At 38.0% G+C, this 23,775-nt stretch overlaps 2 protein-coding genes across 2 annotated transcripts; both read right to left on the bottom strand.

Annotated features, from left to right (window-relative positions):
• Positions 1-48: 48 nt before the first annotated feature.
• On the bottom strand, positions 49-8,547 carry LOC110068456 (beta-1,3-galactosyltransferase 6-like). The gene is made up of 3 exons (XM_089286322.1): positions 8,107-8,547; positions 2,755-3,214; positions 49-2,002 (listed from the first exon to the last, which is right to left on the bottom strand). The coding sequence occupies exons 2-3, from the start codon at positions 3,133-3,135 to the stop codon at positions 1,226-1,228; spliced, it is 1,158 nt and encodes a 385-aa protein (XP_089142448.1). The 5' UTR covers positions 3,136-3,214; positions 8,107-8,547; the 3' UTR covers positions 49-1,225.
• An 8,564-nt stretch (positions 8,548-17,111) lies between these two features.
• Positions 17,112-23,551, bottom strand: LOC149113727 (beta-1,3-galactosyltransferase 6-like). The gene is made up of 3 exons (XM_089286315.1): positions 23,366-23,551; positions 19,269-19,681; positions 17,112-18,012 (listed from the first exon to the last, which is right to left on the bottom strand). Exons 2-3 carry the CDS (start codon positions 19,665-19,667, stop codon positions 17,224-17,226), a joined length of 1,188 nt encoding a protein of 395 aa, XP_089142441.1. The 5' UTR covers positions 19,668-19,681; positions 23,366-23,551; the 3' UTR covers positions 17,112-17,223.
• Positions 23,552-23,775: the final 224 nt, after the last annotated feature.

Here is a 23,775-nt window from a genome sequence, read left to right as displayed (position 1 = left end):
AAACGTTCCCTTTGCGAAAATTCAATGTGAAGTGCCAAAGCACAAAAATGAAACAACACGGGTACACCGGCTTCATTGAAACATGGGTTTTACGTACGGTTCTCCACACAAGTTGAATCAGTTACAAAATTACATTCGATTGTATTCAAAAATATCTGAAATACAAACCTTTATTCAACGTCTTCCTATTGTATTTGATAATTTTCGCTACATCAGAGTATTTCGTCTTGAAAAATCTTTACTTGACTTGAGCTTCATACTGTACTAACGTTGGTAGCTACATGTATATAGTGAAGCATCTGCTACGGAAACCTTTTGTAAGCATGCTGTCCCAACCACATACAAATACAGGCTACATTTTTTGATCTCTTATAAACGAACATCTCCTGCTAAGTGGACAGTTTTTCAGCTACCAAAGGGTGTCGGACGTCGGACTCAAATTTAGCTCCTTCAGGATGGTGAAAACGCCCCCCGGGGGAGGGGAGTACTACCTTATATGGGCTATGTAGGTATGTGCAGCCCCAAAGGGTATGGTTTTTCAGCCGTTTTTGTCATAAATAGGGTATCGATTTTAGCTGATTTTAGCCATTTTGGTCATATATAGGGTATGGTTTTTGCACTCTAGCCTAGCCACTTTTTCGTCATTATCGAAAAGAAAATCAACAAAAGTCCTTTGCAAATTATGTTTACGGTAATTAAACATTGGACTGAACTAGGGAACTAATTGTAACGTAGGTCTGAAACAGGGTTTTGATTTAAGGGTCAGGTCATAAATAGGGTTTCGAATTTATGGTCAGGTCATAAATAGGGTAGGGAATATCGCAGATTTTGGTCATAAATAGGGCAAGGGTTTTGGGAAGCGGGCCGCACAACCCCGCCCAATTTTTCTGCGAGTACCCCTCCCGGGTGAAAACGGCACTATCCAAACTCACGAAAAATCATTCAAACACTGTGTATGCTTATCCGACAGATACGGCTAAAAAGCCATAGCCGTTATTTTAATACTAAAACATGCGTTTTTCATGGCAACAGTGACGCAGTAACTAGTAGCGGCGAATCCAGACCTTTCTATGAGGTGGTAACCCCAATTGTTTTCCCGGCTCTTGGGCTTCAATTATGGTAGGGCCCAAAAACATTTCGGCCTTTTGGATCTAACGGTATGTAACAAACGTTTTTCGTACGAGATAGGACCGATATTGATTTTGCTAACGGAAAATTTCAAGATCTACCGTCCATGTGTACCTTGCCACATTCCTTCGCCCGGAGTCCATCGTGGGTTTGCTATACACGGCCTCAATTCAAATTTATACATCCCCCCCATTAGCGATATGTTGAATACGTTTGGAAAATAACATGTCTCCGTTATGCGAGTTAGTGGCAATGAACTTGTGATCAACGCACGCGTGTCTCCGCTGTCCAGCCCAAAATTACGTATCATTTCTGGCGAGCTGCCGTGAACACCAAGGTATTGATCACATACCCGAGAGAAATTCTTGAATTTTTCGAGTTCCCTTGCCGGCGGGTAATGATGTAGTCTGTGATCGTCAAATTCAACCAAAGACGTCTTATTACCGTACAGGCTGTGAAGCCAAAATCCAATTTGCTGATCGCTGTGTGGATGACAAACAACGCTACGAGGATCTTGTGAGAGGAAGCGCTCGATGACGTCTGCAGAAAACACGATCCAGGCTTCGTCGACGTAAATAAGGTCCTGGTAGCTGCAGTGATATGAACCCCAGACCAGCGATTTCCTCGGTCTGTGGTACAGCTCTGACTTGAGTTTGTCCAAGCATAAGAAGTAATCATCGTCCATATGAAGCATGTATGTGAAGTCAAACTTGGCCTTCGCCCACATGATCTGGTATAAGAAACGGATTCCGAAGATGCGTGTGACTTCAAGCGCCATGAATTCTATGTCTCTGTATACGTCCTGCTCTTTAGAGAGTGCGTTTTCTTGTTGTTCAGACAGTCCAAGAGCGTCCGTGAAGAAATAACATATGACCTAAGCATGGCAGATTTAAAGGATGACTATTATTACGATATAATGAGCAGATTACGTAAACAAAGTTTAGCGGGCTCAAAACCATTGAATTAGACACCAATCTTGAGGCTTTTATCAGTTGATAGCTGGCTGAAATTCAGTTACGACTGAGTGAATTTAAGTGGACTATGGAAAGAGACGTCTGCCTGTTTTGTCATAACCTTGTACTGTTTTGTTACACCTAAACTAGACTGCAAAACAGTCGTTTTCGGACGTTTTCGGAAGCGCCAAGCGCCGTAAGCGCGACCCTCGCATATGAAGCGCGCGAGCCTCACACGCCCGTCTCTCCCCATTCTCCCTCGCCGTTTTTACACTCGCTCCAGACCTTTCGTTCGAATATTGACCGTCGCTCGCGTTCGCAAAAAATACGACTGTTTTGCAGTCTACACCTAAACTAACATATCGATAACTTTCGACCCATTCTCGCTCCCAGAACCTCCGTTTCTTTTGATCCCGTGATCGGCGAAACGGAGGGCGCGACATTTTAACACGAGCAGGACTGGGGACGAGAAAGATTTCGACCATATGAAAAAACTGAGAAAAACTGCACACGCGCTCCAAGGGCCCAGCTTGTAGCCAATCAGGTTGTGAGTTTACCAACTGTCATCCTGAGTCAGCCATAGACTGAATTTTAGTCGCGTTGTTTACCAATTTCAGAGCGAGAACATTTCAGTGAAAAAACTAGAGGTTATTTGTAGCTGCTTTCAACTCACGTCAACGCCATCACATTTCTTCCACCATGTTTGCCTTATCGCTTCTCTTCTGTCGTACCTCGAGGGTGCGGTTGTCACGATCAACAACAACAAAAAAGACACCTTGTTTTTCACCTCCTGTAAATCAGTCACGTTTAGTTTTCTTTGAACGGTTGACCCCGTGACCTTGACCTTTGACGCATTGACAAACATATCTCGGAGTGGCTGTAAGCGATTGTACTTCAGTGCTGACTGTCCAGCTAGGCGGTTTACTAGCTGGCGTGGAGAGGAATTGTAGGTAATCGCGACAAAGAAAATCACAAGGATGACTGTAAGAGTGAAAAGTCCAGCGCTGATATGGCAACGCGGAGGTGTCCGTATAGAAATGCCAGAAAAAGCCATAACGAAGATTTAGTGTTCTCACGGTTGGGTCATAAGCGTAATAATAGCAATTTGTTATTCCACAAAGCACCAACGATGCCTGTAACAAAGAACTTTGTGTTAATTATAGCATAGAACAAACGAATAAGAGCATACATATTGGAAAGTAAATCTTGTTCGTAAGCTTTATTTTTCAATTTAGTTGTTGGTTTAATTTTCAGTATTCCTCTTTTGACCATACTCCAAAATTAAAAAACTTTCCAAAGAAATTGCTTTGCTATTGTATTATACGATTCCTAAATAAGGATTTTCCTTTGGTTAGTCACACCTAAGTATTAAATCCAGTTTTCCTACTGATTTTGATTGATTCCTAACATCTCCCGTTTTCTTTGCTCTTAAGGTGATTCCTCACATTTGCATTGCGCATCCTTACTGCGCATAATTTATGGTGTCATTAGCGCGCGTTCGTGCACGCGCACATTGAGAACATGGCGAATTTGCCTTGATATTGAGTTCTGTCAGTTGAAAAATGGCTATAGCTCACTAACGAGCTGCGGCACCCCAAATTTTTTTCCAGTCATTTTAATCAACTAATCATTAGTTTTGCATGAGAAGAGACTGATCTGATTTCTATTGTTGAAAATTGAATAAATAAGGAAAATAGCAGCTGCACTGAGGTCTTTTCTATCTTGCAGTTTGATAGCCGTTGCAAACAATTTGGTTCCAATATTTTAACAAGGATTCAGCTGTCTGTTAAAATCAAACTTAGAAAGTTTATTTGTGTCCGACACAAGTATTGACTGTAGTTTGAGGCGTGTTTTCATGAGTCTGGGCTCACAAAGAGTTTACAATTACTTGGAATGCGTTCTTGTAATAAGCATTAAATAATGCTAGAATGGGATATTTTTAATGCTTCGCTGCTCCTTAACGAGCATGGGCACCCCCTTTTTTATTTTGTAATTTAAGTTCTCATATGATAAATATTCAGTGGACAAAGTTTGAACAAAAATCTATCGGCAGTTTTATTTCAGGGAAATTACCTTAATTCAGGTCTAATTCAGAAAAATTCGAACACTTCCTAAATATTTGATGGTTAATTTTAATATTTTTCTTCTTCAAAAACCGCGTACAAATTGTAATTTGTGTGCAGGTTTTTAAAGAAAAAAATAACTGTACTAAAGCTACTTAACCCGTCTGTCAGCACCAGGCTCCCATCGGTTGATAGCTGGCGAACAGCAGAGGGGTGAGTCGACTATCAAAGTCGGTAAAAACCGAAACCAAATTGTTTTATTGCTTTAGTATAGCTAGAGGTTGATCTGTTTAACATCCAATTCAGCCTAAAAACTTCTCCCATTCCAAGGGTCTTCATTCAATCGATAGAAGATGTTGTGCTGCCAATCATGTTGTAAGCTTGTCAAGGGTAACATGCGATACAACTACTGAAAATACCATTATTAATTTTACGCTAGTATTGGCTGGTCGCCTATCAGGCATAGTATTTGGGAAACCAGAAACTGCAAGGGACCGCATACGATAAACGCTGCCAACGTAGAATCTGCAAGAGATCTGGTCAGCCAAAAAAATGTATGAAGACAAACAGACTGCAAGGCTGATACTACGTGAAAAACAGCTGTCCACTGTTGCGATCCTACTCTATCGGTTCTTGTCATGTTGGTGTCTCGAAACGTTTTTCACGTAGTATCAGCCTTGCAGTCTGTTTGTCTGCATAGTATTTGGGTTTGCACATGAAATAATTGTATTCTATCCATAAACTAAATGCGATTTTGAGACGGTGCTACGTGACTCCGCTCAATAAAAGAATATGTTTTCTCCCAACGCCGCCAATATATTGCAGTAGAAGCATATCACCTAGAGAGGTGATATGCTTCTGATTGCAGTAATGCCGTCTCAAAATCACTTTCACACTAGTTTTGTATCACGATCAGGTCATTATAAGTATAAGATATAACTGTAAAGAGATCAACATGTGCCTGATCGAAATTTCATTCTTTTCAACTGCGAAACATATTCATGGTAACGGTTTACGAGTAGTAAATTTTGTGGCGGATTTTTTAAAGATTTTCCGCGGCATTTGATATTGTCATAAAATGGGCTATTTGAAACAGAAAAGTCGTTACAAATTAGACAGAAAGGGAAGTTTGTATGAGTCTTTTGATACAACTGAGCTTAGCTTAGCTTAGCATTAAGAGAAAAAGCAGCATTGTCTTCTTAGTAAAAAAGAACGGGGAAATTTAAGCTTATATCTTTCGTCGCCTTAAAGTCTGGTACCACGAGCGATATGGCAAACGTGGAAATACGTTTTATGACGTCACAGTAACTGGTCAGTGGTCATCACCATCAGGCTGTGCTGTCCTTCGATCAGTTCTCCGAGATCGGTACTTTGCTTCGTTTTAGGGTCGAAAATATCCTTGATACTTCTCGTTATTAGTGATTTTGACGTCCTTAAATGGGTTTTTAAGAGCAGCTTCGCCTAAATATCAACTAGACTTGGAAATAGCGAAAAAATCGAATTTCTTCAAACTCGCCCAGAATGAAGCCCTACGGGCACTAGTTACAAAAATATTGTTTTAAGTTTGATAAATCAAAAATTATTTTTTTACGCAATTTTTTCGTTTCGATGCCCCAAATCGGCCAAAATCGATCGAAAATGAGCGGCATATTCAGAGGCTCGTAAACTCAAAAGTAAAAATCTTCATAACAAACTGATTGCACGTTGTATTTGTACTTCCTTTCTTGTATATTTAGAGCTAAACAGATCGCGATTTGATTAGAACTAAAATATTTGACGAATTTTCAAAGGTAACAACCCAAGACAGTTAAACAAGAGGTCTACATTTAGCCTATTTTCAAATGCTAAAAAGGCGTTCTGGTACACGGCTTTTCCCAAAACGACTTCTTTGGTCTGAAAGAGCATTGTTTCTTCTTCAAATTAATGAAATAACATTTTTGGGTAAATAAAATCGCGAGCGCTGAGATAGCGAACTAAATGCAGCACTTCTTCCTGAAAACGTGACCTTTGACCCAAGCGTAACGAAACCGAATACTGCAAGAAAACCCGGAAGAAAAGCAAACGCTTCGTTATTTTGAAACATTTTCTAGTGATTTCCCGCCGAAACCATTATTGCAAGAAACTATTTCCAGATATGAAATCTTACAGGGTCAAAGAAGGAGCTAAAGGGCGCATTTTGACACAATAACTTTGTTGCTGAGAATTGAAGTCAATGACCGTTAACGAATTCCAGTGAAATTTGCGAACTTGAACTATGTTACCCGATACTTACCTGAATATTTATACTGATTTATAGAAGAGTCGTCTTCTTGGATTAGCCTTCAAAAGATGCTGGATCCAGCTTTGGAAACCTCTAAAAGAAGAAATGGTTAATGTTCCGTGACCTGCCCGCTGCTATAAATTCCATGCACACGCCGACCGCATGTTTGTCGTAAAACTAACTGAACTCCACTTTCCTCAATGAATGAGTTGCCAGTAATCGGATACCCGTGTTTGCGCGAAGAACTATGGGATCGTCAGGGGGCAAACATTGCTAGTCGCTAGAAGGAAATGTATGGCGAAAAGTTGTTTCGAGGTACAAGAAAACGATTTTTGAGAGAGATCAACGCTTTTTCGCCGTCGTTTTTATCGCGAATGGATTTGGGCAATGTTGATATGTGGAATATGTAAGTTTTTGTTTGAATAACCGTGAAATATGTGATAAAACCTACCGATAAATTCCGTTGCTTGCGTGAGGTTTAATTGTGAAATTTACATCGCGTAATGGTCTGAAAATATTACAAAATTAATTAGGTATAAATCGAGAGGAAATAGCCCAGTAAGGCCTTTTAAGTTGTGTACAGGCTACTTTTGGCTTATTTGAAAGCTCAGTCATACAAATGATACTGGAAACAAGCCCGGTCGCGATCATTGTACTCTCTGGGGTTGATTTAATGACAAATGAGTCCGCGCGACTCATGCTGTGTGGCTGCTGTGTTGCTCAAAGCCTTTGTTTTGCTTTTACAAGCACGTATTTCAGTGATTTTACTTTTCTTTAACAGATCAAGGGTGGCTCCTTGAATATATCTCTGAGTATTTGTATTTAAAAGTGCCATTTGTGCGTGATTATGCTTTCCAAAGTTTGGTATTGACGGTTGAGTGAAATTGCCCGACACAAAGGGTAGTAGTTCCTTCTGCATTTTTCGATTTCTGTTTTACAGCTTTTTTCTGTCTTTATATTTAACTTCTCGGAGTGTCTTTTCTACCATTTGCTCCGGGTAGCCTCTCGAGATCAGGCGTGTATTGAAATTTTCAATATTCTCTTCAATGTATTTCACAATAAACCTCACGCAAGCAAAAGGGAGTTTATCGGTAAATTGTATCACTTATTTCACGGTTGTTCAAACAAAATCTTACATTTTCCATGTATCAACATTGCCAAAATCCATTTGCGATAAAACAACAGCGAATAAGCGTTGATCTCTCCCCAAAACCATGTTTTTGGGCGTCAAAACAACTTTTTGCCATACATTTCCTTCTAGCGACTTGCAATGTTTGGCCCCTGACGATCCCAAAGTTCTTTGCGCAAACACGGGTATCCGATTACTGGCAACTCATTCATTTAATCTAAGTTTGAAATTCCTACCTTGAAGATTCATTCCAAATATAAAGCATGCCTAAACGACCTCCATTTTTTGCAATATCGATCAAGTTCCTGTAAGATTCATGTCAGTTATGCATGTTATTGTTATGTTAGAGTTTCATTGACTGACGGTGGAAAAGTTCTTGTCGTCTATACAAATGGTCGATAAGTGTGATCAGGACATTAACTGGAGAATCGAAAATGTCCACGACAATTAAATTCTTAACTATCTTACCGAAAGGTGAATTTTAGTTTTCGTACCTCGCAAGATTGGACCCAAGACGCTTAAGATACCGTTTTAACATGACATTTTCGCATATCATGCAAGGGATAAGCTCACCTTTTCTGTGTAAGGAAATATGAAGAACCGATCCTTGTATGATGACTTCAGCCAATGTGATACTGAACTGACACGTAGACTTTTTGCTGAAGCGTTAAGGACTACATCGACGACTGTCACTTCATGGACTACTCATAAACATTCCGCGTTCTAAATATTGCACAAATACAGCTGTGTAATATTGTTCTTTTTATTGTTTTGGTAGACATAAGGTCGGCAAAATATGATAACTTCTATAAGATTGTTAATTTGTTTACAGTATTTTGCACTGGTGTTGAGTTTTCAAGCAAACAAAATGGCTATTACTTGAGACATAAAGATCAATATGTACCTTTTCATATTTACATCACAATGGTGTAATAAGGTATCTTGTGAAGGTTAATTACTCGTGGAGAGTAAGGTCATTTGACTGACTACTGAGTCAAATGACTCGTGGAGAGCAAGGTCATTTGACTGATTACTGTGTCAAATGACCGTGCTCGCCATGAGTTCTCGTAGCTCAGTGGATACAGCGCCCGCCCGGTGTTCGGGAGGTCATGGGTTCGATTCCTGTCGGGGACTCAGAATTTTTCTTTGTCCCACGCTCGTGTCATGTTGATTAATTCACCTTCACATTTCATTACCGAGCGTAAAATTCACCATCTTCATTAACTTATCACATAAGGTATCTTATTATATGTAATATTCCCGATCACTTAATTTTTGAAGGGCAATATTTTTTGTGACATTGAAAATTCTAAAATCTTTTCTAACATTTCTGGTAACAAGTAAGGAAATTTCTCCGTTCGCGACGTCAAACTTTGGCGTTTAGAAAAACATCACAAAAACCGCGAAATTTCATACAAAGGAGTTTGCAAGCACAAGTACTGTTTGGTCTCAAACATGCAAATTTGCCTTGCAATGCATATATTAAAGATAAATTGGCCTGTTCTCAGCTAATCAAGTCACAATGAGGTCATTTTCCACATTAAATAAAAAGTAAAATTACTTGAACAATTTATTAGCTATAACTCTAAAGAACTTTGATGTGAATAACGTTTATTTTCTCAACCACACTGAATTGAAGATGCTCTTCAGCGAGTTAATTCGATTCAGAGTTACCAGGAATGTCAAAATTTTAGCGTATATAGTAAAGATACGAAAGACATATCAGAAAATACGCGTTTTGGCGGTATTACACTCATCCACATTTTCAGATGACGAAATATGCATGAGAACTCTTTGCCCCTGAAGCAAATGTCTGAAATTTGACATATTTGATCACTAGTCATTCAATTTTACTTGATCGAAATATATTTACGTCAAACTTGTGCAACCAAATTAGTTTTTTTCACACGAAAGTTCAGTTGTAGGTTTTAGAAGAGAGATTGTCGAACAGTAACGTTAAAATGTGTTTTAATGAAGATTAAGCGTAGTTCAATTTAGTCATCCATCGCTTAGCGGGAATCCGCATGGTTCTTATCACCTTAAAGACTTTCGGTAGAAAATTTCCAACAAATTTCCAATAAACATTTCCAATAAAAAAATACTTATTTAGAACAATAATTGTCCACCAATTCGATGCTCATTTTGAAATGTTTTCCAAATGCATCGCAATTCCATTATTACCAAAGAGCAAGCAAGGTTTCAGTGTAAGATAATGAGTATTGCTAATGGGAATACACGCTGTACACATTGGTTGACTTTGTGGGTCTTTGGAGCGGGTAAGGAGGTAAAATCTTTGTGGCTTGTGCAACGCAACTGAGATTACGAAGGTCACGATGTTGTCGATTTCAATTACAGCGTTCTGTCAAGATTTGATATCAATTTTCAAGTTTTGACATCGGCTAAATAGTACGTTTCATTTTAGAATCATCAGTAGAAAATGGAAAGAAAGAATCAAAACACTACAAAGCTAGGTTTTGTAAATTAAACTGACCGGTCTATAGAGTGTGTGCATTTTAACGCAATAAAAAATAAAATCAAAAACTATTCAGTGGATAAAGTCAAGAAATTGTGATAGTATAGACGATAAATAAAGAAGACAGTTCTCCAAGTTTAAGGTGTGTGCTTTGTCCCAAAGTTGAGATATTCGTCGAAATGTTCCGCGCAAAATTATAGAGTATGGAGCCGCCATGTCCTCCAATATGGCGGCCGGAAAATAGTGTGAACATCTGGAACTTACTTTGGCTATCTAAACAATTAATTGTCTGAACCGAACCAAAATCCATTTACACAAACTCTTTTCCTAATACTTTAACTCCTGAAATGGCTAAAAATCGCGAGATAAGTGTATATTTTTCGGCAAGCGCGATCTTCATGTCACACACCGTCATAACTCCGAAATTCAAAATGCGCTGGTTTTCAAACGAAGGACGCCATTGAGCTGGGAAGTTGTAAACGGATAGTAATAGACCGTGAATAAATTTGCAAATATTCCGGCCACGTTTACCTGCCTTTTCCACAAAGCGTCTGGAGATCACTGCTAATAATTCAGCAATGCTACCTATTTAAACTATTTCTGAATTTTATTTTTTGTCAGAACCCTAGGCCTGTATCTGAAGGGCCCATTAACCGATTCATACGCGCGCTCGCGCGCGTTGCTAAGGAGGTGAAATTTCACTTCCGGCCACTTACGTCAGCCTGAGCACGGAAAATAAAAACAACTCAAAAGCTTGCAAATTCGCATACATTTTAGATGTTTTTCTTTGTGTTTCACAAAATGCAAAGCAAAAAAAGTACAAGCAAAGACAAAATAAGAGAAAGACAGAAAAACAAGAGCAATAGAAAGAGAAAAACTAACTCCGTGTGGCTTTGTGTGATCTCACCGGAGTGCGCTGGTAGTGTAAAGTGCGCACGCGCTGATAGGGTAACTTCCAATAGATATCGGGCGCACTTCCGGTTTCTTTAAATGCTAAAGGAAACGCGGTTTTTCATTAAATCCAGCCTTTTTCGACGATTTTCGATTAAAGCCAACGTTGGCAACATAGCTATGCATTCCTTTTTCGAAATCATGCTTTTTTCAGAAAATTACGAATTTTTCAATATTTTGAAATGCTCTCAAAATCTGACCTTTTAGAAATGAAACAAAATCGATGCATAGCGTAATGAGGATTTAAATTAAAATATTAAATCAAAGAAAAAAATCCCGAGAAAGAAATTTGCCCGGGAGCCTTTGCATTTTTTCTGTATTAGTCACATGACCATGGGCTTGGCCTGATGACGTCATCACTAGTGTTACTGGTCATGAAAAAGTTGGAACACATGAAATAACTCTGAACTAACTAAAAATGAGGAGGTTAGATGAGACTGAATTTTCCTTAGCAACGGCTCGAAAAGATCGGTTAATGGGCCCTTAAACATGGCATGGTTGATTAAAACAATGTCAGAGCGTTTTGAATGAAAACAATCTGAATAAGCGTGACAACCGAATTTGCATAATGAAGTGTGAGTATCGCAAAAAGCGCAGAAAGTTCAAAGTCGCTGTGGGAAAGGAAGGTTAAAAGCGCAAGATATTTTTACATTTCTATGCTTACTATAACCTTTTCTTAGCAGAATTCTGTTAAAGTTTTGAGCGGCCGGGTTTGGACTTGGGAAATAAACGCCAGTGAAGACATGCTATTTTCGCAGGTTTTCAGAAAATAACAGATAAATTTTCAGGATCCCAAAAAACAAAATATATTAAAAATAACGTGCATTTCTTCCCTTTGAACGATCACTTAACGAAGGGATAATAACAATATTTTTTGTTACGTTTGGTGGTCTTTGAGCAGCGAACTCGTCAATTTAGGCAATTTTCCGTCCTTGCAACGCTCAAATTTAATCGTTTTCCGGCTGATTGTTTTGAGCTCTAAAAAATAATTTCGACGTATTTGCAAAAACTAAAGTTTTTGCATTTACTTATGACCGAAGATAGTTCACTGAGAAAAGTTTGAAGGAAAACTTTTTTCCGACCCGAGGTGCAGTGGACCGCTTTTAGAGAGACTGCCCCCTAAATTCTCAACTATCTTACCGAAAGGTGAATTTTAGTTTTCGTACCTCGCAAGATTGGACACGAAACGCTTAAGATACCCGTTTTAACATGACATTTTTGCATATCATGCAAGGGATAAGCTCACCTTTTCTTTGTAAGGAAATATGAAGAACCGATCCTTGAATGATGACTTCAGCCAATGTGGTACTGAACTGACACGTGGAATTTTAGCTCAAGCGTTAAGGACTACATCGATGATTATACTTCATAGACTACTCATAAATCTTCAGTGCTGTAAATATTGCACAAACACAGCTGTAGAGTATTGATCTTTTTATTGCACTGGTAGAGATAAGGTCGGCAAAATATGATAACTTCTACAAGATTGTTAATTTGTTTACAGTATTTTGCACCGTTGTTAAGTTTTCAAGCAAACAAAATGGCCATTACTTGAAACATAAAGATCAATATCTATCTCTTCTTATTCACATCACAATGGTGGAATCAGATATTTTACTATGTGAAATTTTCCCGACTACTTCATTTTTGAAGGGAAATATTTTTTGTGACATTTGTGACATCTTTTCTAGCATTTCTGGTAGAAAATAAGGAAATTTCACTGTTCACGACGTCAAACTTTGGCGTTTGGAAAAACATCACAAAAACCGCGGAATTTCATACAAAGGAGTTCGCAAGCACAACTATTGTTTTGTTCTCAAACATGTAGAGTTGCTAGCAGGTGAACAAACATCTCGTCGTTGAAAAGGTTTTGCTTTCGTGGATTTTTAAAATGGTCAACTCCACTTTAGCTGCTTTCTCTCGAGAAAAATCTTACAATTTTTAAGAGATATATGTTACCGATTGAGCTGGATGTCCGAAGGAAATCTCCAGTTTAACTTTGTTGCAAGTTTATGGACAGAACCTGCATCCGAATACTCCCCAACACGGGCTAGTTTAATATGAATTGAGGCATATTTTCTGATGATTTGTGACTAATATGCGTTTCATAATACGAATGGAGTATCAATTCATTATGAATTATTTAGAACACTGCTGATAAACAAATGTGTCCCCGTGGTTCAATCTATTTTCGTTTTTCAGGTCGCTTGGCAAGTTTACCTGTACTTCTGATTCGTTCTTGTTAATCTGCAGCTCTTTTGTTGTTAGAACAAGGCATTGTTTGTGTTGTCTACCTATTGTTTCGATTGGGCAGCTGTAAAGAACCTTGAAGTTAAACTGACACTGTCTGACAAACATGAAGAGAAGAGGAATTGTGATCTAGTTTACAACAAACTTCGGTTTTCTTTGTGGAATATTTTGAAATGCAATTCGCCAAGACTAATTCATGAGCGGCCTGATCCTTTTTAACAGTCCGTATTGCAAAATTTGGACACCTCAGGGAACCAATCAAAAACCTCTTTTTCATCGTGGACCAGTTTGACGTCATTAACCAAATAGAAGATGATGTTCCATGATTTCTAAGAAACTAATCCACGCTTGAGGGCTAGAAGAACTGCTAGTGGACGCAACTGCAGAACGCGATTACGTTCGGCAGTTTCTCTAGACCTCAAAAGTGCGTGATTTACATCTGAGCAGCGGTAATTGCACTGGCAACAAAACATCTTGGACGTACATGCTCGATAATTTTCAGCCAAGCATCTATTTAACAATTTTTTTTTTAATATGTTTTATAAATAACCTATGACATAACAATACATTACAGTACATAACTTACTTACAAGTAATTATAGGAGTACAAAAAACAAAAGTGAGAACTTACGGAAAAAAAAAAAAAAAAGAGATAAAAGTACAAGAAGAAATAAGTACGAGAAAGAAAATAAGACGGAGAACAGGTTCCTTTTTCTAAACTAATAGAGTTAATATCTACAATGGCCAGTAATGTGGCTCCTTTTTTTTTTTGGTTTTGTTGTTAGATCCATTTTGATATTCTATTTATTGTTAAGCGTTACAACTTTATCTGTTTCTTAGATTTGTGCTTCTCTATTTGAAGTTTACTTGCAAGGATGGCCATGAAAACTTCCCAGTAGTACTCTTCTTCTTTTCTAGAGGCGGTGTAAATATAGTGTTTTGCAATAATCAAGCAGAGGTTTAAACCAAGTCGACGAGAGAAGTCATTGGTAACACCATATATTATCCTGTTTTCATCAAGAGTCATTGGCTCAGAGTTTTTGGAAATCCACCAGTTACTAAACTGAGACCAAAAGCTCTTAACTTTCAAACAGGTTGCGAAAAGGTGGGTTAGTGTTTGTCTTTCAGAGCATAGGTGACATTTATCGGATTCTTTAAGTGCGTCTCTAAAAAGTGTTGCGTTTGTTGGCAGAATGTGATGAATAATTTTAAATTGAAAGATGGCAAGTCTGGTGTCCTTGGTGACTTTGAAAGGAAGGCTACAAATGAGTTGTATTGTTTTCTCATTCAGAATTGCTTTTACCATCCTTTTTTCAGCAGTAGGCGTTACAAACTTATTTTTAACAAAGAATTGTGTTGCTGATTTGCAAGAGAGCTTATTTAAAGTTAGTCTATCGTTATCTTTACCGTCCAGAGGCGCCTGGATATTTCCTTTTAGGATGTTGATCCATTCTCTAGGGATTGAGTGGCATATGCCATGATACATAAGAAAGTTAGCTTTGATTTTAAATCTAGAGCAGAACTCAGGAAAAGGTAAAAAGGCATTGTTTTGGAAAATATCTTTGAGTCTAATTACTCCGGCTTCGTGCCATTTTTTGTGATAGACAGAAAAACCTCCGATTTTAATGAAGCGATTGTTCCAGATGATTTCATTCAAAACTTGCTCTTTGCTGTTAGGGGAGCCGCAATTTATTTTCTCCCAGGCGTAGAGAGCTTCCTTGTAAAAGGCAAGTGGCATTTCAAATTTAAGTGCTTTTAAGTCAAAATTGCATTGAAGTAAAAATAATCCTCCGACATCCCTTAGGTAGCTCAATGGTATGTGGCTCCAACTTGAAGTTTCGTTACTGTCGTTAAGTCTTTTTATCCAAGAAACTTTAAGTGCAGCGTTGATTATTTCGAAATCAGGCATATTCAGTCCGCCTTTTTCTTTCGGACCGATCATGGTCTTTTGCTTTATTTTAGCTTTTTTGTTCCACACAAATTGGGTAATTGCTTGATTTACCACTGTGATAAATTTCGAAGGAAAAGTGAGCACTGATGTGTTATATACAAGTTTAGAGATCGCGAGAGATTTTAAGATCGTTATACGGCCATATAATGTGAGGTTTCTAGGGTACCATAAGTTAAGAAGGTTTTTCATTGAGTTCAACTTTTGTTCGAAGTTTTTCTGATATGCAACTTCATCATCATGTGAAAGGTGAATACCTAAAGCGAGTACTGAGTTGGAAGGCCAAGCTATTCCGAGGGGTTCTGTTGTATTGTTTCTGTTCGCGCCTAACCACAATCCTTCAGTTTTGCTTTTGTTAATCTCTAGACCTGAACATTCCTGAAAGTTTGACAATAATTGGAACAAGTTGGTTGCAGATTTTAAGTCAGAAACAAAGGCAGTTGTGTCGTCGGCATATTGAGAAAGTTTAAATTCTTTGTTATGTATATTAATTCCTTGAATAGATTTATCATTTCTAATAGCAGTGGCTAGAATTTCAGCACATAGAACAAATAAAATGCCTGAGAGTGGACAGCCTTGACGAACGCCCCTCTCAGGTTTGAAAAACTCAGACGCATAACCATTGTTTATGAAGCAACTTGAGCAATCCGTGTAAAAGGTTTTTATCCACTTTTGAATGCTTGGACCGAAGTTAAAAACTTGTAAGGTCTTGTGAAGAAAATTCCAGTCGACAGTGTCGAAGGCTTTCTTGAAATCAATGAATATTGCCATCCCAGGGATGTCGTCTAATTCAGTTACCTTAATGATATCCATAATGAGTCTAATGTTTTGACCAATGTAACGCTCTTTGACGTAGCCGGTCTGATCGTCATTGATTATTCTGGGAAGAACTTTTGAAATCCTATGAGCTATGGCTTTAGTTGCAATTTTGTAATCAACATTAAGTAGTGTTAGCGGTCTCCAGTTTTCAAGGTATGATTCATCCTTTCGTTTTTTGGGTATTACTTTGATAATTCGTTGCTTTTGCGTTATATTTAAATGCTGTTGTTCGAACCCGTAAATTTAGACTTTGTACCAACTCTTCACCCAGCATCGGCCAAAAATGTAAATAGAACTCTACTGAAAGTCCGTCGGTTCCAGGACATTTGCCCTTGGCGCACTGCTCTAAAATATGAAGGCAATCTTCGTTAGTGAGTGGGAGCTCTAGTTCATTTTTTTCAGTTTCATCTAGCTTAGGAAGATTAGGATCCTCAAAGGATTGTAAGTGTTGCACGGTACTGCAGTATAGAGATTTTTATAGAACATCTTTCCTTGTTCTAGGATTACATTCGGAGAAGTGATTTCTCTATCATCGTTTGTCTTCAATTTGGAAATATGCGTCTTAACAATTATTCCACGAGCGCGCGTGGGATATGAGTTAATAGACAGCCAAGGAGGCGCGTAGCGCTGAGTTCGCTATAATCATATTATATCCATCAACCGCGGGTGGAATCACCGTTTTATAAAACTGAAATAAAATAAAAATAAAAGACCCAAAGATTACACATACACTTACCATAGTTGTAAAGCATGGTATGGTGGCTGTTATAATCCATCAAATATTTTCGCTCGCGGGCCATTGGCCTAAATACGTCACGTGGCCGAATATTCCCCAGCTAAAACTGAGGAATATCCGAGGGTATTCTCCAATTTTCAAAACTGCGCGTGTTGCGAAAAATATTTGAAGGATAATAAACACAAAAGTCTCCATTTGGCGCAAAAATATGTTCGGATATTTGTCCTTGGACATTATCTGTTCCTCAAAGCTCACAGTTTCCCTCGAGCTTCGCTCTCGGAAAACTGTTCCCTTCTCGGGACAGATAATGTCCGCGGACAAATATCCGAGCATATTTTCGCGCCAAACGGAGGCTATTGTTTATATATATCATGACGAATGAGCCAATGAAAACTCTTGAATTGCATTATCCATCAAGTATTTTTATAAAGAAAAATGATGCACGGTCAGCTCCAACAGTGGGAATACAGCAGCTATATCATAAACGGTAATGGAAAATTATTACATTGTACTTTAAGTTTTCATTTTTCCACCTGAGTTTATACCGAGCCACATTTCTTCTTTAGGTGTCCATCTTGGGTTTGTTAAACACGGCCTCAATTCAAACTTATAAGGTCCACCCATTTTGGATATGTTGAATACATTTGGAAAATGACATGTCTCCGTTACAGGAGTTAGTTTTAGGGAACTACTGCTTTTAGGCTCATCTCCGCTGAGGCGACCAAAATTTAGCATCATTTCCGGCGAGCTGCCGTGCACACCAACGTAACTATCACATACTCGAGATAAATTATTGAATTTTTCAACTGTTTTTGCTGGAGGATAAAGGTGAAGTCTGCGGTCATCAAAATGAACCCAGCCCTCATTGTAGTTGTACAGTTTGTTGATCCAAACTGGTATCTGCTGATCAGCATGTGGATGGCACAAAATGCTCCGAGGATCTTGGGAAAGGAAGCGTTCGATAATGTCGGAAGTAAACAAGATCCATGCTTCGTCGACGTAAATGAGGTCGCGAAACGAACAGTGATATGAACCCCATATCAACCTCTCTGTGGGCCTGTGGGACAGTTCTGCTTTGAGTCTTTCCAAACATACAAAGTAGTCATCGTCGACTCGTAGTAAGTACACGAAATTGAATTTCGCTGTCGCCCACATTATGTGGTATAAATAACGAAGACCAAAGATCCGCGTGCTTTCAAGAGCCTGGAATTCAATATCTCCGTGCGACTTCTGCTCTGCGGAAAGTTCTCTTTCTTGTTCTTTGGACAGCTGAAGACCATCTGTAAAGAACTTGCATTGAACCTACAAATAGAAAACAGCGATGTCTATTTTCTCCACGAACACTCCTCCGTAACAGGAATGTTAATTACTGAGTTTGCAAAAGTAGTTTCAACTCTGTTCTTGGTGTTTGTAACTGAATTTCTTAAACTCATTAGGTCATCAAGATTGAGCAAAGAAAATCATGACCGTGACGGCCGTTTGATATCTGATCTTAACTAGCGTAGATTTTTACAATTTTAATTCTCCGTGTTCTCCTTAGTTTTAGCTTAGATCGAGAACATATATCAAACACTCAAAAGAGTGTTTGACCACATTTCTAAACACCTCGAAGTTCGTCAAAAATACTCCGCTGCGCATATTTTCAACTCTCTTTTCTGTTTCGAAATGTGGTCAAACACGGTCTTTCGTGTTTGATATAATACATGGTAAAGCACGTTCTATCGTGTTTAGTATTACAATTAATTCATGATTATTACATCTTCGATGTCTATCTGAGGAGCTTACAACAAGATCCGGGATTACCAGAATCGGTGCTCTATGGATTACATCCTTTTAAAGTTGAGATTAAGGTCATTCCCCAGTATTGCATTGCGCATCCTTACTGCGCATAATTTATGGCGTGATTAGCGCGCGCTCGTGCACGCGCATATTGAAAATATGACGGATTTGCCTTGATATTGAGCTCTATCAGTTGAAAAATGGCTCTAGCTCACCAACGAGCACGGGCAACTAATCATAAGCTTTGCGTGAGAAAAGACTGATCTAATTTCTATTGCTGAAAATTAAATAAATAAGAAAATAGCAGATACACCGTGGTCTTTTCTATTTTGCTGTCGGTAACCACGTCAAGAAATTTGGTTTAAACTTTTAATCAAGGATTTAGATTTCTGTCTGAATCAAACTTAAAATGTTTATTTGTGTCTGACATAATGTATTGACTGTAGTTTAATGCGTGTTCTTATGAGTCTGGGCTCACAAAGATTTTACAATTACTGGGTATGCGTTCTTATAATAAGCATTAAATAATGCCAAAATGAGGCATTTTCAATGCCTCACTGCTCCTTACTGAGCATGGGCACCCCCCTTTTTTATTTGAAAATTGAAGTTATCATATGACAAATATTCAGTGGACAAAGTTTGAACAAAAGTCTATTCAACTTTTATTTCAGAGGAATTACCTTAAGAACTGTTTCGGCCTGTTTCTTGTCAACTACAGAATTACCAGAACATCACTCCCTCCTAGCTGCTTAACGATTCACAGGAACCTTAAAACTCACCTCAATACCATCACACTTCTTCCACCATGTAGCTCTTATGGCTTCTCTCCTCTGGTACCTCGAGGGAGCTGTCGTAACAATCACCAACAGCGTAACAGATACTTTGTTGTCGACCTCTTGTAAATCACTCAGTTGGAACATGGGCGTGGCGTTTGTCTGCCAGGTCGGTTCATGATCTGATCTTTTCCCTGTGTAAGTGACCTTTGATACGTTAGCAAACATCTCCCTGAGCGGTCGTAAATGGTCGTACTTTTTGGTTGGCTTGTCGTACTTGTTGGCTGGCTTGCTGGGACGAAATTTGTAGTGGACGATCCCATGAAAAGTTGCTAAGAGAATTGCTAGGGAAAGGGAGCCCAAGATGTAGAAAAAGCGTCTGTTTCGAGGATTTTCCCGAAACATCCTTGTGAATATCACTGGAAAAGTTGAAAATTTACAGAGTATTTAAATAACATGTAATTAACATGTAAATAATCAAACAGAGACTGTAAAGAATAATTTACATGATTTTTCCCCTTTTACCTGTTTTGAAGGTTTCATGTAAAAAGCATGTAAATATTTCAAGTGAAACATGTAAATGATGAAGAAAACACTGTAAATGTTTCAAAGCAAAGGGCTAAGATCATGTTAATAACATGTAAACTTTTCATGCAAATACTGTAAATAGCCTGTAAATTTCTTGTGATTCGATCTGGAAACCCGTAAATAACATGTAAATGTAAATTTAATACAGGGAGGTTGCCAAAATACTGTAAATAACATGTAAATAAAAATGGGGAGGCTGCAAACAGCATGTAATTTAAAAAAGGGAGGCTGTAAATAACATGGAAAATGAGAACAGGAGCCTGTAAATAACATGTAAATCAAAAAAGGGAGCCTGTAAATAACATGTACATCGAAAAAGGGAGCCTGTAAATAACGTGTAAATTGAAAAAGGGAGCCTGTAAATAACATGGAAATCAAAAAAGGGAGCCTATAAAGAACATGTAAATCGAAAAAGGGAGCCTGGAAATAACATGTAAATCGAAAAAGGGAGCCTCTAAATAACATGGAAATCAAAAAAGGGAGCCTGTAAATAACATGGAAATTGAAAAGGGGAGCCTGCAAATAACATGTAAATCGAAAAAGGGAGCCTGTAAATAAGCTGGAAATTGAAAAAGGGAGCCTGGAAATAACCTGTAAATTGAAAAAGGGAGCCTGTAAATAACATGTAGATCGAAAAAGGGAGCCTGTAAATAACATGGAAATCGAAAAAGGGAGGCAGAAACCCTGTACGATAAATAACTTGTAAATAATAAGAAAAATGCATGGAATGTACTGTTTTATTGTAATCAAATCTGTTGACCTTAATTATAATAGTAGAAAATATGCAAATTTATACAGAATTTATGTATGAATCAGCAAATTCTGTGTATGATATGAATCAGCGAATTTTACACTGGAGTCATTATTTTGTTTCTTATCATTCCAATTTATACTGTGACCTTTCAAATCGGACTGTAGCCAGTCATGTTGACCGGCCAAAGTAATTTTAGCTTGGTCACATCTTGTTCCTGATCCGTCAAGATATTTACGAAAAAATCAAGTACACGTAATGTTGGCCTAATTAAACCCACAAATATAATTTGTTTGTTCCAGTTATTGCTACACCGTTTAAAAATTGGCTTAATATTTTTCTGAAAGGATTTAACCCGTCGCTCGAATGGCATTCCTATCGATCTTGAATGCATGACAAACAGCAAGTGAATGGTCTTTAGCCGTTCCAACAGATATGCGTTGGTGTATGTTTTCGTGAGAGGTCATAATAAAAAAGAGATTAAAACTCTCAGATTTACAGTTGGGGATTTGATTGTTTATTCAAGAATGAACATGACCGTCTCAACATGACATGACTGGTCAACATGACCGGCAAGTGAAGTTTTTGGCTGGTCAAGTCACCATTCTGGCCAGACATTGCCCGTTGACCGGCTATTATTTTGAGCCCTGAATATTCATCAATCAAACAGATCTTACGTCTACATCTGCAGCTGCTGTGTGACAAAAACTTTGCATCTCTGATTGGAAGCCACTGAATGTCAGAGGATGTAGAAGAACTAAACTCAAAATCTGTGGCAGTAAATATTCAATGTTCACTATCTTCTACACTGTAATATTCATGCACAATAAATCAAACTCCTATCAAAGAATGTTTAAATACTAAGTCAAGTTATTTGCAGGCACTATTTGATTGTTTCTTACACACACTTATGTTCTATTGGTGGACAAAGGTACATATGATGTCATAAACATTTGTTTTTGTTCCTTTGTTATGTATTACAAAGCAGATAGATTCCATGTTGCCATGCATCTGTTCCGTAATAGATCACAGAAGACATCAAAATGTGGTAAGAACATCAGTGACACACTCGGCTGAAAAATTCACAGATTCTGTGACACACTCTGGTAATGGCTTATGTGAAAATTTTTTGTTTTTACCACATTTTGATGTTATCTGTGATCTACTCAAGGCAGGAAAAAACCCAGGTCTGAATTCCTCAGCCAAGTAAATTTCGCACTTGGGCAAGTGAAAATAGAAGTTCAGTGGCCTGGTGGGCAAGTGAAATTACAATATAGCCTCAGCAGTCTTGTGAGTCTGGCTAAAAATACCAGCATTTCAAAACTTAAGACCTAAAGATTAGTTAATTATTAGGTTGAAAGCAAGAATCAGTTAGGAATCCGAGCGTACTTCATTCCCATTTGTCCTTTGATTTCCTTACTGACTACCACATTGGCAACTAATATTTAAGTGGGGGAAAGTGAAAACTGAAATTAACAGACCCACTGGGCAAGTGACTTACAATTTTTTTCCTTCCCTGCTACTACTGAACAGATGCATGGCACATAAAACCTACATGTATTTGGTAAGAGCCCAATTTCGTACTAAGTAAAATGTACAGCTGTAACAGGGCTCTAAAGTGCTGTCTGGTCATCCCAGGGTAAGGCAATCGATTGAAATTGATCCATAAATTGATATAAATCAATAAATTGAAATTAATGTAAGTGTTATCAGTGTTATCAATCAATTGAAAGAAATTCATACTCACATGCTAGAGAAGTTTCAAGCTATCGATTTGATTTTACCAGATTTATCAGTCATTAGAGAATCAATTGAAAGTTGGTCTCTCTTTGTTAGTTCACATAAACTGTAGAAAAACTGTCCTTCAACACAATGTTTGATTGTAACTTTTTTATGTCGATTTCAAAGGCACTACCAAAGACCCCCAAAACATAGTCCCTGATACATGTATGCCAGCAAAATATTCTGTTTACAAGATACAGTGTAATTGTATTCATGATTTCATATTTCACTTTATATCTTTTGTTCACTTCTTTCTTATTAAATGTTGCTTAAAAGGTAAGCTAGTATCAGCAAAATCGATAATGCTTATTGAAAATTTGATCACAATCAATTACTCATGACGAATCCTTTTCTTGATTTCTGATATCATTGACTAATTTCTATTGATTGTTATCAAATGATCGATTGACTATACTGTGTCATCCAAGACAAGTAGATTTTGCTACCTGGGCAAGTTACTCTTCCTTTTTTTCAAGTCCTGTGTAGTTTTCATGACAGTTTGAGGTACATGTATACCTCTTTATAAAGTATCTTATTTTTTTTTCTTTTTTTGTGAAAGAAAATTCCACAACATTTAACTTACTATCAGTACCAGTGGGTGCAATGTCCATGTACAGTTGTGTATAACAGCATATTGTAACTTGCTTGTAGGTACAACTGTAGACACTTGAGTAACTTCAGAATACTTACACTAGAATAAGAGAAATTTCTCTGCTGAAGATGGCACATTACATTTTAGCTTACTAGCATTCACATCAGAGGGCAACATAACCTTACAAGAGCATGCATCAGAAGGAATCATAAGGTGCATATAAGCCAATAACAAATGTCGCATGCTCTTACTCAGCTATCGAGAACAGATAATAACAGATAATAAAGCTCTTTATGCACGGCAGGTAAACATCACCAAAGTCGATTCCACAAGCAATGTATCTTGACGTTACTTTACTCTACTCGTTCAATTTATGCAAAAATTGCTTACCTGTTGTTGTTGTTGTTGCCTGTAATCGCTATCTTCAGCTTCTGGGTAACGGAAAACTTTGATTTGAAACCGTGCACGGTGACGAAGCGAAGGTACAGTGGATTTTGGCCAGCTAAAATGACATTAGGGACAACGTGTCTCCCAACCCCAAAATGCTTTGGGAACGAAAGAATATCGAGATCGAAATGTATCATGGACCAAAATATAACAAGACAGCGGGAACCTGGTCTCTAACGTTAGTAGCGCCTGGTTAATTTTATCATTTTAGCGGGAAAGAAATCCTGAATAAAACTTTTTCACTTGAGTTGCTCCAAGCATTGTTCAATATTTACGTATAGAATTATCCTTGCAAAGTTGAGCCGTCGACAGGGAAAACCCAGCGCTTACAATACTGAGGTGAGGTGGTTTTC

Source organism: Orbicella faveolata, unplaced genomic scaffold (genome assembly GCF_042242905.1).
Source record: "Orbicella faveolata isolate gen_17 unplaced genomic scaffold, um_ofav_v1 contig_14, whole genome shotgun sequence".
Lineage (NCBI taxonomy): Eukaryota > Metazoa > Cnidaria > Anthozoa > Scleractinia > Merulinidae > Orbicella > Orbicella faveolata.
The sequence above is the reverse complement of the archived record's forward strand: the minus strand, read 5'-3'. Positions and strand labels throughout refer to the sequence as shown.